The 14,518-nt window shown below is 33.2% G+C and overlaps 1 protein-coding gene across 1 annotated transcript; it reads right to left on the minus strand.

Moving 5' to 3' along the window:
• Window positions 1–5,040: 5,040 nt before the first annotated feature.
• On the minus strand, window positions 5,041–7,602 carry LOC111894454 (glycosyltransferase BC10). Its single transcript, XM_023890532.3, has 2 exons — window positions 6,732–7,602; window positions 5,041–5,780 (listed from the first exon to the last, which is right to left on the minus strand). The coding sequence occupies exons 1-2, from the start codon at window positions 7,284–7,286 to the stop codon at window positions 5,133–5,135; spliced, it is 1,203 nt and encodes a 400-aa protein (XP_023746300.1). The 5' UTR covers window positions 7,287–7,602; the 3' UTR covers window positions 5,041–5,132.
• Window positions 7,603–14,518: the final 6,916 nt, after the last annotated feature.

Consider the following 14,518-nt stretch of genomic DNA (forward strand, 5'->3'; position numbering starts at 1 on the left):
GGCAAATCCATCCAATCATTTGAAATCCATACAAGCAGGCAATTCCGAAATCACAAACAATCAGGCATATAAAGGCATCTCTCCTAGCATGAAATTTTGAACAGATCCTTAACTCTAATCTAGCATGTAATTCTCATAACATATAATCATAACAAACATGTATGGGTATTCTGGCAATCACTTACTTGAGCTCGGCTGAATGCACACATCACATCCCTTTCTTCTTTAAAATCTTTTTAGCAAATTCATTTTCTTTCAAAATTATTATCAATTCCTCAGTTTGTGTTCAGACACACTCGAAATTGTGCCCGAATCCCTCAAACCAAGGCTTTGATACCAACTTGTAACGTCCTAAAAATTCATAGTAAAATTTTCATTTTTAAAATAATAAATCGTACAAACAAGTTGTTCCAAACCGATCAAAGTGAATATATTATTTAAACATCAGAGTAATATCATTAATTGCCAATACGGAAAACTCTGGGGGTGCTGTGCAGTCACGCCAGGCCCTTCCCATCCGAACCCGAAGTACCTGAAACCGTAAGCACAAAGCTTAGTGAGTTCCCCAAAATATTGCATACCATACATACAATAGAGATTGCTATGTGCCAACCATAGTCTTGCCATTATGCTACGAGTCGTATCATGGTCTTTCCTTACCAGGCTTATCATGGTTTTGGGGGGGGGGGGGGGCATTGTATCGTCATTGGCTAATGGTGCATGTGATTAGAACGGATGATCAACTATATCATACGAGTGGTTACAATTTTAATTGGAAACCAATTGATTTATTTAGGTCGAGAGAAATTATGTCTGGTCATCGGGTTTAATTTTGGCAGTTGGCATCGTGATGTATTGAAGAAATATTTCAAAAATGTTAATTCATCATTTTAAAAGCACTACTGCCCATGTGCGACTGACAGATATTGTCGTAAAAAAAAGTAGTTCTAGATGACTTTTTTATTATCAATTCTCATTTCATTAATTAACAATTAGTAAAGAGTATTTTTTAGATTGAAATTTTATATTATTAATTTATTATTAAGAAAATGGCAAGAAGTCACTATATCACCATAAATTTTTGATTTCGACACTGAGTTATTTTTTTTCAATTATGTCTTTATATTTACACTTTTCTTGCAATATCAATCAAATGACCGGTTCTTCCTGATCTCCCGGTAACCACTTTTCCTGAATTGCAATAAAGTCATTAAGTTTACCGAAATTTTGATTTTGACATTGAATTTTAAATTGCAAGAAAGTCACTATATTACCACAAATTTTCAATTTTCACACTAAGTTTTTTTTTCGACAAAACTGCAAATTTGGTCCTTGTGGTTTGCAAAAATCTTTGGATGGGGTCCAAAAAGTTTCCAGCTTGCATAGAAGGTCCAAAATCAAGGTTTTTCTGGGTTTTTAGTCCAAAAACACTTGAAAAGACGATTATACCCTTTAAATTTCTTTTTTTATTTTTTACTATTATTCTAATACCATTTTAACTTAAAAATAAAAGAAAAGAAATGTATTATCCCCCACCCACCCATACGTTCTCTCTCTCTCTCTCTCTCTCTCTCTCTCTCTCTCTCTCTATTCGTCTTCTCCAACACACCAATCTACAACTTGGAAATAGCATTCCATCATCAAAACTGCAAAACTCCACCCACATAATTCCTAGTATGTTCACATAATTCATCTCCATATCATTTGTAAAATCACTTAGAACTTGGATGAATCAAATTTCTTTTGAGAATTAATTTAGGGTTTTCAAGGGTTTTCATGTTCTGGGTTCATCGATTTCCGGGGCTAACAATTTCAGGGTTCGAACGATTCTTGGGTTCTATTTATTTACAGAAGAATGAACAATAAAGATGATTTCTACAAAAGTCAATCCAAGGAAGAAAGAACAAAAAATGATATTTACAATTGTGTGTATGTGTTTGTTTCTGGACTCGGGAACAAAACCTTCATCTTCGTGCTTTCGTTTCAAGAATAAGAATAAACTTGTTTCTAGGATCAAATTTCATCTCTCGAGTTATGGGGATGAACACAAATCAATTTTCAACAATACACACAGTGGATGCATTTCTGGGTCTGAAAAAGGACCTGATGATGAGTCGAGTTTTGAATCTTCAATTTTTGAATTATTGGTTCTGAAAAAAAGAAAAAAAAGGAGAGAAATAAGAATATGATATGATTGTTCTTGAGTTCTAGTTTGTTCTTGATCTAGGAGATAAAATCAGGAGAGAGAGAGAGAGAGAGAGAGAGAGAGAGAGAGAAGTATCAGTGGAGGGAGGGAGGGAAAAAGAGACGTAAGAGTGATAAAATTTTACCCATTTTATTATTATTATTGTTATTGAAACTGTAATAAAATGTAAAAAAAAAAATGTAAAAGTAAATAAATAAGGGTATAACCGTCTTTTCAAGTTTTTTTTGGACTAAAAACCCAGAACAACTTTGATTTTGGACCTTTTGTGCAAGCTGGAAACTTTTTGGACCCCATCCAAAGATTTTTGCAAACCACAAGGACCAAATTTGCAGTTTTGTCTTTTTTTCCCTTAATTGTATCATTACATTTACAATTTTGTTGCAATGTCAATCAATTGTCCGATTCATGAGATGTTATTATGGTTTAGAAGCTCAACTTATACAACAAATAAATGAAGTTTGCTCATATGGTTCAAACTCACATACAAGTAATTGAAAAGGGAATAGTCACCCTTTCAAGAGATGTTATTATGATTTAGAAGCTCGACGTGTACAACAAGTAAATAAAGATCTCTACAAGGTCGATCTAAACCCCTACAAGGTCGATTATTTGTACAACAAATAAAAAAAGACCCTTATAAATGAAGATCCCTACAAACTTGCCTGTAAACAAACTGATCGGTTACCATAAATGTAGCAGGTTACCAAATAATTGACATGACAATATTGTGATGTGGAAACCACATAAAATCTTAAGTGGTAGGATTGAGTTTCAAATATAGGATTTGCATCGTATCTAATTCCACCTATCTTTTTAGGTCGATCCAGTGGTTCAAAGTCACTTAAAAGTCAGCGAAAATGGTGTACTCACCCTTTTAGGTGACACTTTTTATTATAATGTTTAATGTTTAATTCTCATGAGAGTATTTCTTCACAAATGGCATATGAATGTCAATCTAGTGGTTCAAAATCACTTAAAAGTCAGTGAAAGGGCATACTTATCATTTCAGGAGCTATTATTGTGGTTTAGAAGTTTGATTTGTACAAGTAAATGAAGACCCCTACAAGGTCGATCCAGGAGAGCTTAGTGAATTTGAACCACTAAATCGACCTTATAGGGATCTTTATTTAATTGTTATACAAATCGAACTTTTAAACCACAATAACATCTCCTGAAATGGTGGCTACGCCATTTTTTGCTAACTTGTATGTGAGTTTGAACCATTTGACTAGCCTTCATTTATTTGTTGTACAAATCGACTTTCTAAAGCGAGCTTCTAAACCACAATAACATCTCCTGAATCGGTCAATTGGTTAACATTGCAACGAAATTGTAAATGTAATGATATAATTGAGGAAAAAAATTGTGTCAAAATTGAAATTTTAGTGTAATATAATGACTTTCTTGCAATTTGAAATTCGGTGTCAAAATCAAAATTTAATAAACTTAGTGACTATTGCAATTCAAGAAAAGTTGTTACTAGGAGAACTGGTTATTTGGTTGATATTACAACAAAATTGTAAATATAGTGATATAATTGAGAAAAAAAAAATAACTCGAAATCAAAATAAAAATTTTATAATAATATAGTTACTTTTTTACTAATTTTCCTTTTATTATTTAATATACTTAACTACATCATCCACCAAATCAAGCTTATACCGAACTGCACTTTTGTGAGGGTTATGACTTGTAGTACTTTGATTGTAACCAACAAGGCAACGAATGCCAGTGGCCCATTAGGGAATATTCTTCAAGGCTTTCGAGCTGTTTACTCTCATGGTGGGGTATTACATACACATAGGTGTAAGGTGTTTGCAATTCTTTAGAGCTATTTCAAGAAATTCTAAACTTAATTTTAAATGTCTCCGCTGAAGGTTGGTGTTGGTAGCCAAGCTTAATCTTATTATTAGTTGGCCTAATTTCGATCAACTTTCAATTAATTGGTTAACCGTTAATATTCTGAAGGCAATACATAAATAAATCTAAATATTCGTCGAATTTATTCAAATAATAATAGATAATTTAATGGGGCCCTTGATATAGCCATTCAGGCACAAATGGCGGGTTCTACAGGGGCACATTTCAAACCAGAAAATATGAAAAAAAGAAAAAAAAATAATAAAAATTGGTTAAAAGAACATCTCATTTTTTTCATATAAGCATTCTATTTGATTTTTTAATAAAACTGTTCATAGGTGTCAATTTAACAACATAAAAAAAAAACCGAATAGATTCTTTTGAGAGCCAATTTTTTTAGAAATTAGAACCTATCAGGGTTAAACCAATCTGTCCGGTTTGAAATAAATTTTCTTATATAACTGAAACCATTTTTTTCGGTTTTTCTTCTATAACCAATTTGGGTTTTTTTAACAAAAAAAACCAATATTTTTAACACATTTTAACTTCTAAAAAAACAAATCAATTATAAGCGAAAGCAATTCATAGGAAACCCGTTAATAAAAATCAAAACTAATTCAAAACATCAAAACAATTATATGTGTACCTCTAGTCGAGACCGGACTAGGTTCAACCAAAAAACCCAAGTCAGTCACTGTTTAGTCTACCGACCAAGACCGATCTTTTCCTTGACTTTAATTTATAGGTAAAAACGGTTTATTGTAAATTAAATATTTTGTTGGTTATCTTAGTTTATGTAGAAAATTATATATAAGAATTGAACTATGAAATGGTCAATCTGGATTAAAACGGAATAAATTATTAGTCATAATATATAAACCGTTATGTTAAAATTTCTTTAAATACGTTAATTTTTAACTGAGAACACAATACACCAAAATATGACACAAAAATTCAAAAAAGAAAAAGCTCTCTAATTTCTAAACTCAATTTCAATTATGTATATAAGAATAAACAAATTTAAAGAAAATAACAAAAAAATGACAATTAAATTATGTCATAAACGTTATAAGTCATTGAATTGCATAAGCTTTGGTGCAATTCTTAACAACCTATCTAAAGCATGTGACGTGAATTTCCTCGCAAAGAGGTGACATATTTGGTTTTTCTTTCCATTATACTCACAGCTCTTATCATCTCTTAATTTCTCTAAAAACTCTTCGGTCACATCATTTCTTGTGTACTTAGTTGGATGGGGCCCGCCCTTCGCCCAGTCAACAAAAGTCAACGTCCTATTTGAATTCTTCTCACCGAAATGCTTAGTAACAAATGTTGGCAAGTAATGCTCGTCTGCATAGCATTGCCCATCACAAAAGTCATGGAACACTGAAAAATACATCTTATCAGATATCACTTCGATAGCCAACTCACGATCCATTTCAAACCATTGTGACCCTTTTCGCCAATCCTCAATATCTACAACGGGTGCCATATTGGGGCTATAGCGCCCACGACCAACAGGTCCCTCTAAATCATAGGACTCTACAAAGTTATTCTTTGAGTTTGTCAGGTAAGAGTACACTGTTGAGAAGTTGAACAGGGGAATACAAGCTTCTGATAATAGAATGAATCGTTGGTTTGTGAAATCCATTAACGCATTTGCTAATAGTCGACGCTCGGCTTCGATCATATTGACTTTTCCCCATTCCACATCCTATAATTCAAATATATAAACGTAAATTTAATTTCACAAGGATAAAACAAAGTTACAGAAACTTAAGGACTTAAATATAAAAAAGATTGCAATATCTTATAAGGAGTATATTTACAAAAAGAGGTTGTAAATTGTTTGTTTCATAATTAAACTCACATGCGAGATGATAGAATAATATCCATGTCAAACCCATATGAATCAATGTTCCAAATTATTTTTAATATTTTATAAAGAAAAAAAAAATTAAATATTATTTTAAATGGAAAAAAATATTCCACTAAACTTTTGAAAAAGTATAACGGCACCATACACATCCAGCTTGGATACATCATACAAGTTTATGGCTATTGGGCAATGCTTCCATCATACACCCTTTGCCACTTGTTTTTCTTATTTTTAGAGAAGCAACTTCTTTAATAATAAATTATTAGAAATTTATTTATAACCCCAATGATTTAATTACATCCGTTATTATTTGTATCCTTCTTCGTTAGAGTTAAAATTATATTTTTAAATGTAACGATATTGATTCAAACTTATAAAAGTATGTCTCAAAACTCAAAATTTTAAATAATTTTATAAAGATCATGATATGAAATTTCCAAAAACAAAAGGAAATAATTGCTTACATTTTAAGGAAACCAAATATTCGAGACAATTTGATTACAAATGATATTGTTGATCTTCCTAATTAAGTAACTTCCAATCATCCCATTGTAGAAAAAAAAATCATTTATAAAAATCAAGTAGATATATTTAAGTATAACATTGATTTTAAATTTGATAATTTATAATCTTCACATCAGTGTCAATAACCAACAATCCTAATTTTCAGATGATACGAATTGTTATGGCTATGGTAGAAATCCTAAACCAAAAATTTTGTTTTGAAAATTTCAAGTTTTTATGTATATAGCGAAAGATTAATTCGATAATTTAGCAACTTTTTACCTTGCTTGGAATTCGCCGGCCATGAAATACAGAATCCTCAGGCTCCGTCTCATTGGCAGCCGAATCGGAGCTATGAACATAAATGGTGTAAAGACCTTCGTTTCCTTTGAAAAATTTATCCCACAGCGGCGACAACACCACCGGACCTCTAGTCAAAAACATAAAGGCAACCTTCGGGATTCTCTCGAACGGGTAATCTCTAACTTTCGGAATCATCGATGCTCTCCAAATCAACTCTTCATCGGTCATATCGTGCATCAGTTCCGGTGGGTTCAAGTAGCTTCCCAATCCAACTTTCGGCGGCGGCGGGGTTGTTTGTGGTGTGGTTATAACGTCGGCCGGGACGGCCGTGTTGGTGGTGGTGGAGAGGGAAAACTGTGTGAACTGGAGATTGAAGGAGACGTTTTTGAGATGGAAAGTGAGAATGATACCGAAACATAAACCGAAGGCGAAGAATAGGATGAGAGAAAGGAGATTGGATAGATGTAATGGAGCATTGAAGAGCTTGAAGAGTGAGATCATTTGATTCTGATTACTGTTGTGATTGTTCTTCATGTTCCCGAGTGTAGATCTACAGAAGCGGATTGAAATCGAGATCCTGGGTGCGAAAATGGAAGAAGGGTAGGAAGGGATTTATGCAGTGTGGGAGAGAGTAGGCGGTGGGAATGATTCAAAAGGGAGGTCCAAGTCAACAGCAACGTCCTCCTCATTTCCATAAAATCAAATTATTATTTCATTAAGCTTTTACTCGGCATACCAGCAGCCGATCTTTACAGATTTTTAACGCATTTATTCTACTTTCAAAATTAAACCTATGATTTTCTTTTGAATATTTATTTTTAATTATTTATAAAAAATTGTGTCTAAAGTCTAAAATTTGATGAAAAAAAAAAAAACTATATTGTTTAAAAGGTCTAAATTACATAAAATCAATAGTAAAAAACTAGAATTGAAAATGGTTAAGGAAACTTTTGGATTATAAGTTTTTCTTTTATGTACCTAGTTTTTTTATTAATTTTATTTATTATGAAAATTTATCATTCAAAACTAATGTAAATTATAAATTTTAGTTTATATGTTTTGCTAAATTACAAGTTTAAGCCAATTTTAAAATTGTCTTGGCGGCGTACTTAAGTTTGTATTTAGTTACCGGATATGGTCCATGAGTTGTATAAAATGACTTTAAAATTCAGATTAACCTTCCAATTTGAAAAAAAAAATGATGGCAATATCAGCAATGAAATCACGTTTAAGGATGTCATTGGGCACAATTTTTAAAGGGCAAATACAAATATACTAATCTAGTACTAAACTAACACCTAAGTACACTTATGTCCATGACGGGACTTGAACCCTCGACCTCAAAGAGGAAGGGCATCACCTGATACCGTTGAGCTAGAAGCCCTTTGGTTCAATGCGAAAGCTTTTTGTAGCCTTTTTCTTCAAAAATAAATACTATATATTACATTATGTTTAAATATTCTATTAACGACTCTTATTTTATTTGTCGGTTTTTAAATACATGTTATTATTAATATTCCTTTGACTTAAAGGTTAATTTCATTTTGTGTTAAATTTTGTTTTGTCACAAAGAATCATGGTTCTAAAAAGCGCACCATGATGCGCCTCAAGACGTGCCATGGCGCGAGGCGTGGTGTAGTCGTTATGAAAACCTCAAAGGCGGGTTTGTGAAGCGTGGCGCCCAAATAACGTGTCAATGCGAGCCTTATCACGTTATGGCGCGAGTTTTTTTCAAGGTGTGGGTTTTTTTTGTTTTGTTTTTTTAATCGGGCCTAAAATAAATGAGTTTTTGTTAACTTTTTTCTATTAGATATTAATATAACACTTCTAAAAACTTCAAATATTTGATAAAATTCAATAATTATATGATTTATATATTTTAATGTATATAATATAGTCACGCCTTGAAAAACGTCATGGCTTGCCAAGGCTTGTCATGGCTTAACTTTTACCTTGCCGCCAAGTCACGCCTTACGTTATTTAGAACATTGCAAAAAATTTGTATGATTAAGGATTATAATGAATAGTTTGATCGACAAACTTTTTTTTTTCTTTTTTTAAATGAATATATTAAGAATTGAAGATAGATGGACTTAATTTCTACCAATAGTCGCTAGATGTTTTGTAGGTTAGGGATGAGAGTGGGTCTAAACCTGGACCGGTAGGCCCGGACCCGGAAAACCTGAAAACCGGTTAACGGGATTTGTAGGACCGGAAACCAAACCAATATATAGGGACGAGTTTAGGTTCGGTTCCGAGTAAGGTACCAGATAAAGTGGATCTAGAATCGCAAAAGCCTGGAAATCAGAATTTTTTGATAATTACTTAATGGTTGAACTATGGAACGTGAAACCAAAAATGACAAAATATAATCTAAAATCATGTACAAACTCTAAACTACACGTTGCAAAAATCTCATGGTAATCCGATTTTAAACGAATTAGATATGCATTTTTAAAATTTCATAAAATATACAAATAAAGTTGTGAAACAGAAAATTCATAGCTTTGATGTCCCAAATTTGGTGGATTGTAAATCAATGAATATGAAACGAAAAATAACAAAATTATAATCTAGAATTATGTACAAACTCTAGAATACACTTTAGAAAAAACCACATGCTATTCCAACTTCAAACGAATTAGATACGCATGTTTTAAAACATTCACATAATAACAAAAAAAAAATCTAAAAAACATAAAATGTCCAGCTTTGATATCGTGACATTGAAGGACTGTAAGTCAATGAATATTAACTCAAAAATGATAAAATTATAGTCTGAAATGATGTACAAACTATAAACTACACTCTAGAAAAAACCTCATGTTAATCCGACTTTAAACGAATGAGATACGTGTGTTTTATACTTTTCATAGAAACTGGTTCCGGTTCATAAACCCGGTTTACACGGACCCGAATGACCCACAACCCGGATTACCCGGAACCCGGATAAAGCCATTCTTTAAACCCGGGACCCGGACCGGTTCTACATATTTCGGTTCTAATGGTTCCGGTTTGGTTTTCCGATTCTAAATCTCATCCCTACGGTAGGTTGTGTTTTTCTTTTCGCTCCCAAAATTTTGATTTTTCATTTGTGCTCAATGATGTGTGTCAAAAATTATGGAGACGTGTATGAATGTTTATTTATAATTTTTCCTATGCCATTGATGCATTTAGGTGTCGTTTGTTTTTTTGAAAAGAAAATGCTTGAAGTTTACGGACTACCTCTGCAACCCTCTGTAGCAGAAGAGGGAAACCAAGTGGCTGCAACATGTAATAAAAAATATGTTTGTATTTTAACCTCTGCAGACTGCAGCTAGAGGTGTTCTTTTGGATGGATCGGTTTGATCTGATCCAATCAAGTGAATCCAAATTGATTTCGGTTTTCAAAACATGGATCCAAATAGTCCAAACTAAATTTAAATCCAATCCGATCCGTTCCAATTACAATTCAGTTAGATCGGTTTTTATAATTCGGTTTTCAAAAACCAAAACATTTTAAAACGACAAATAATTATAATATTACTAAACTTTACACAATAAGCAAAAACAAATTACTTAGTTGTGATTTAGAATTTATAAACAACTAATAAGAAGATATATTATAGTTAAATATTTTATAGATAGAAAACTTTTGAGTGAAAATGCATATTAATGTTTTTTTAATGGATGAAACGTTCCTATTTGAAAAAATAAATTACAAAATTAATAAAAAAAACTATAGATATATAATATAAATAGATAAATAATAAGTGTTTATTCAGTATTTTTGGACTATTCGGTTCTTATTTTATAAACCAAAACCAATCTGAAATCCAAAATAATCATTCGGCTTTGTTGAAAACCAATCCAAAAATCTGAATATCCGAACCAAATAGTCCAATTGGATAATTCGGTTTTGTCTGAATAGTGAACAGACCTAACTGCTGCAATAAGGTGTTGTTTGTTTTTTGTTTGCAAATCTTTTTTTTCCTTTATTGTCTACGTCGTGCAGACCACGCGCAGACATTAGCTTTCGCTGACTATTTGTTTTTTTTGAAGATTGTAGACCTAAAAATGTCTGCACGACCTCTTCTTGATGCAGATGTGGACTAGAGTCTTCTAACATCTTCAGACATCTTCTACCCTAAAAAAAGCCTATATAACAAAATTAGATAAATTATATATGTCAAAATCATAAGTTAAAACCATAAGTTGATTGAAATATATAACAAAATTAGATAAATGTGAATACAAAAAAAAAAAAAATGAAAAGCACGCAATGGTCTCACTTCATGAATAGTTATAGAAAATTTAAGATATATATGTAGATCACATGTGTGTGCTAAATAATAAATAATTAAGTATATTAAACATATTAATCACCGAGTTGGTTGAGGTTTAATAATAATAAATAATTAGTGCATTTGTATGGCTAAGAAGATGAATCAGGAATTGTTGAAATGATTAAATCAATTAAGGTGAGTCATACTTCGTTCCAAAATCGAGTTCTAGAGTCATTATCTAAGATTGTGTCTTGAGTGACATGTCTTAAGTAAGTTTAAAACACAACATGAAAAGTGGAGTAGAAAAGTTTTCTTGATCTTTCACATTTGATATTACTAGTTGTGATGTTTAGACAAGACAAAGACCAACTAAGACCAATTGAGTGAAGTGCTAATCTTGATAAGAAAACTCACTAACTCTTGAATATTTGTTTGTTAAGAAATGTTTCTTGACAAGAGAATCTTATATGTCAAGAGGTCAGTGGGAGTGTTAAAGGCCTTGAAAAGCTTCAAGATATAATCAAGAGTAAACCTATTGTTAATCACTAGCACACGACTTGAAGTTTGTACCCTATCGTGTTGACATATTCTTGTTTTTTGTGCCCATTCCAGTTAAAGTTGACTATGCATGTGAGTTCTATGAGTTGTCAATTGCTTGCATAAGGCAAAGCACCTTGATCGGTGACAGTTCATTAATCAGTAAAGGTGAGCTGCTTAACAACTTGGAAGACATGGTAGATCCTTGTGCTGCCAAGTGGCAAGAAATTAAGATTGAACAGGTTCAGTCCATATGAGTTTGAATTTTTCATAGACCTTGTCTTATGATAATGGTTGGGAATGACAAATTCACATGGATAAGAGCACATACACCATAAAATCTAAGTGGCATAAGGTTTATCTCCAATTCATGAAAATGATTGTGAGGAAATGCTTTCACTAAGTAGATTTCAAGGAGATAGCAGTTGTATAAATTGCGTTCTCAAATTCGATTATGATTATGACATCCCTCTTCATAGTTCGAATTGTGAGAAATGACAAATAGTTTGAACATTCGGAACTTATTGTTGTAAGTTCTGAATAGTTTAGACACATATATGAGCTTTGTAATAAAAGGTGTATGAGCTTAGATAAAGGCTTATCGAAGCATCTCGTATCAAAAATATGAACTTTGGTAAGAAAGTCAATAAGTATTGATTTCTAGAAGTCCAGATGATTTCTGGATAATGTCAAAGCTAGTGGGAGCATAAGTGTTATGCTCGTAAGAATATAATTATCATGATAGTGGGAGCATGGTTATTATGTGAAGTGTTGCAAGTTAGCAATACTGGTTATAGGAAACAAAGGTTAAGAATTTGCAAAGTTAAAAAAATTTGAAAAGTTTTTTCGCTATAGTAAGGGAGAGGATACTTATACTTTATTTTGAATCTAAAAGTTTAGATTGAAGTATTAATCAAACTTAGTCATGGATATATGAATACCATTTTGAAATATATCAACATTGGAAATTCTATATATGGAAATATTATAGCAAAAAAGTGTAACATCTCGATTCCCAGGTATAATATGTATTTATTTATGTATGAGTTGATTGAGCAACTCGACAAGTTGGGTGCCCCAACTCGTCGAGTAGAGACGAATTTTCCGCGTGGGTTTTATGAGCAACTCGATGAGTCGGAGGGACCAACTCGGCGAGTTGGCGCTGTGAGAGGAAACCCTAAATCTTCGGGGTTTGGTCCTATTTAAAGGACCTTAAACCCTCATTTCCGCCTCACCAGCCACCTTACCCCCTTGTATGAAACCCTAATCGTCTATATTGATCTAAGAGAGAAAGAGAGCCAATTTTTAGGCATTTTAGTGCACTTTTGGAAGAGAAGAGAAGAGTATAAAAGTAAGGTACGAGAAGGGACTGTTAGATATGGTGTTATTTCATCTAAAGCTTTTGTGGAAGGTAAAAAGTCTCCACCTTGCTCATTAGTTTGGTTAGATCTAATTTTATGGAGTTTTCGGGAATATTCCATCTTTCCTTGAGGCTTTGAGTGTGTTGAGCTTACCAAGAGATTGAGACTTTAGATATGGACCTTGTAAGGTCCCTAGAGTCCAAACGTCCCAACTTTATCCAACTTATAGAAGGGCTTTTATGTTTAAGACCCTAAATGGAAGTTGTTTTGGAATTTCAAGCCCTAAGTGCCATTCATAGATGTAAAGCTTGCAGCTTTACGTGGTATCTCAACCTTGGGAGGCTAGATCTATAGTTTGGGGTTGTAGATTTGCCTTAAAATGTCTGAATGAGAAAAAGTTCTGAAGGGACTCGATGAGTCGATGAGCTGACTCGACGAGTCGGATATGGTTTTCCCCAACGGGTGTGGACATGAGTAACTCGGCAAGTTGATGCGACAACTCGACGAGTTAAGTTGCGTTTACGCGAAATTTCTGAAGGAATGATGGGACTCGGCGAGTCACATAGTTGCACTCGACGAGTCAGGTCCACATGGACTGTTGACTCGAGTGTTGACTTTAGGGCTTGGTCAAGACAATGATTATGGAGACCATAGAGGGGTAGAATAGTTTTTTACCCATTCTAAGAGATTAGAGAGAGAAAATATCTTGGTTTATTTGGAGTTTTGATTTAAGTGTTAATTAGAGATAATTATCGTATGTGTTAGGCGGAGGCTAGATCGGTGATTCGTGTATGAGGTCTATTTGCTTACTTACTAGGCGAGTGTTCTCACTATACTTACCTTGAGTGGTAATTTGTGTGACCGGAGGGTCTTGTGTGCCTATATTGAGTATTGTTATATCTTGCATTATGTCTTTGTGATTTATGATGTGAATTGTGTTGAGCTATACTGAGTTAGGACCGGAGGGTCCACCAGAGTTGTGGGATCGGAGGGTTTCACTGATACACATCGACCAGAGGGTCTTATTTGAGATATATCCATGAGAGGCTAATGAGATATGTGTGGTATTTTGGGGAACTCACTAATCTTCGTGCTTACCGTGTTATGTGTTATGTGTTTTAGGTACTTCTCAGGATCATGAGAAGGTGTCGGCTTGATTGTACACACGGGATGGAGTTTATGTTTTTGAGGATCCTGGATTTTATCAAACAGTTTATGAAATTGTGTTTTTGACAATTTGGCAATTGTGGTTTTTGGAATGTGATATTTAGAATTTTGTGGTTTTGAAAATGAAAATTTTGTTTGAAAATTTATGGTGTTACAAAAAGACTGGTCAAGTATCATGTCTTTACGTAAGACATTATGAATCGTGTTCCATATGCTTCGGGTATATGATCAATTACATACGCTATAATATTCACCTGTTCTAATTTTCCAAATGCCTAGGGCATTGAGAGGGAAAAGGGACCAAAACTAGTTATGACTGAAAGTTATTAAATAGCTGTTAAGGACAAGCCAAGGTCCGCTAAGGATTGGTCACTTGTGGGTAGTTGGAAGTATAGTAATGGATGGACCATGTTGACATTATTATGAATAGACAAGA

Source organism: Lactuca sativa, chromosome 4, assembly GCF_002870075.4.
Source record: "Lactuca sativa cultivar Salinas chromosome 4, Lsat_Salinas_v11, whole genome shotgun sequence".
Classification (NCBI taxonomy): Eukaryota; Viridiplantae; Streptophyta; class Magnoliopsida; order Asterales; family Asteraceae; genus Lactuca; species Lactuca sativa.

Excerpts from the sequence above, each read along its gene's own strand:
- LOC111894454 (XM_023890532.3), bottom strand. The coding sequence starts at position 7,286 with ATGAAGAACAATCACAACAGTAATCAGAATCAAATGATCTCACTCTTC. Across the intron at positions 5,781-6,731 it reads GCCGGCGAATTCCAAGCAAG|GATGTGGAATGGGGAAAAGT; the intron begins GTAAAAAGTTGC and ends TTTGAATTATAG.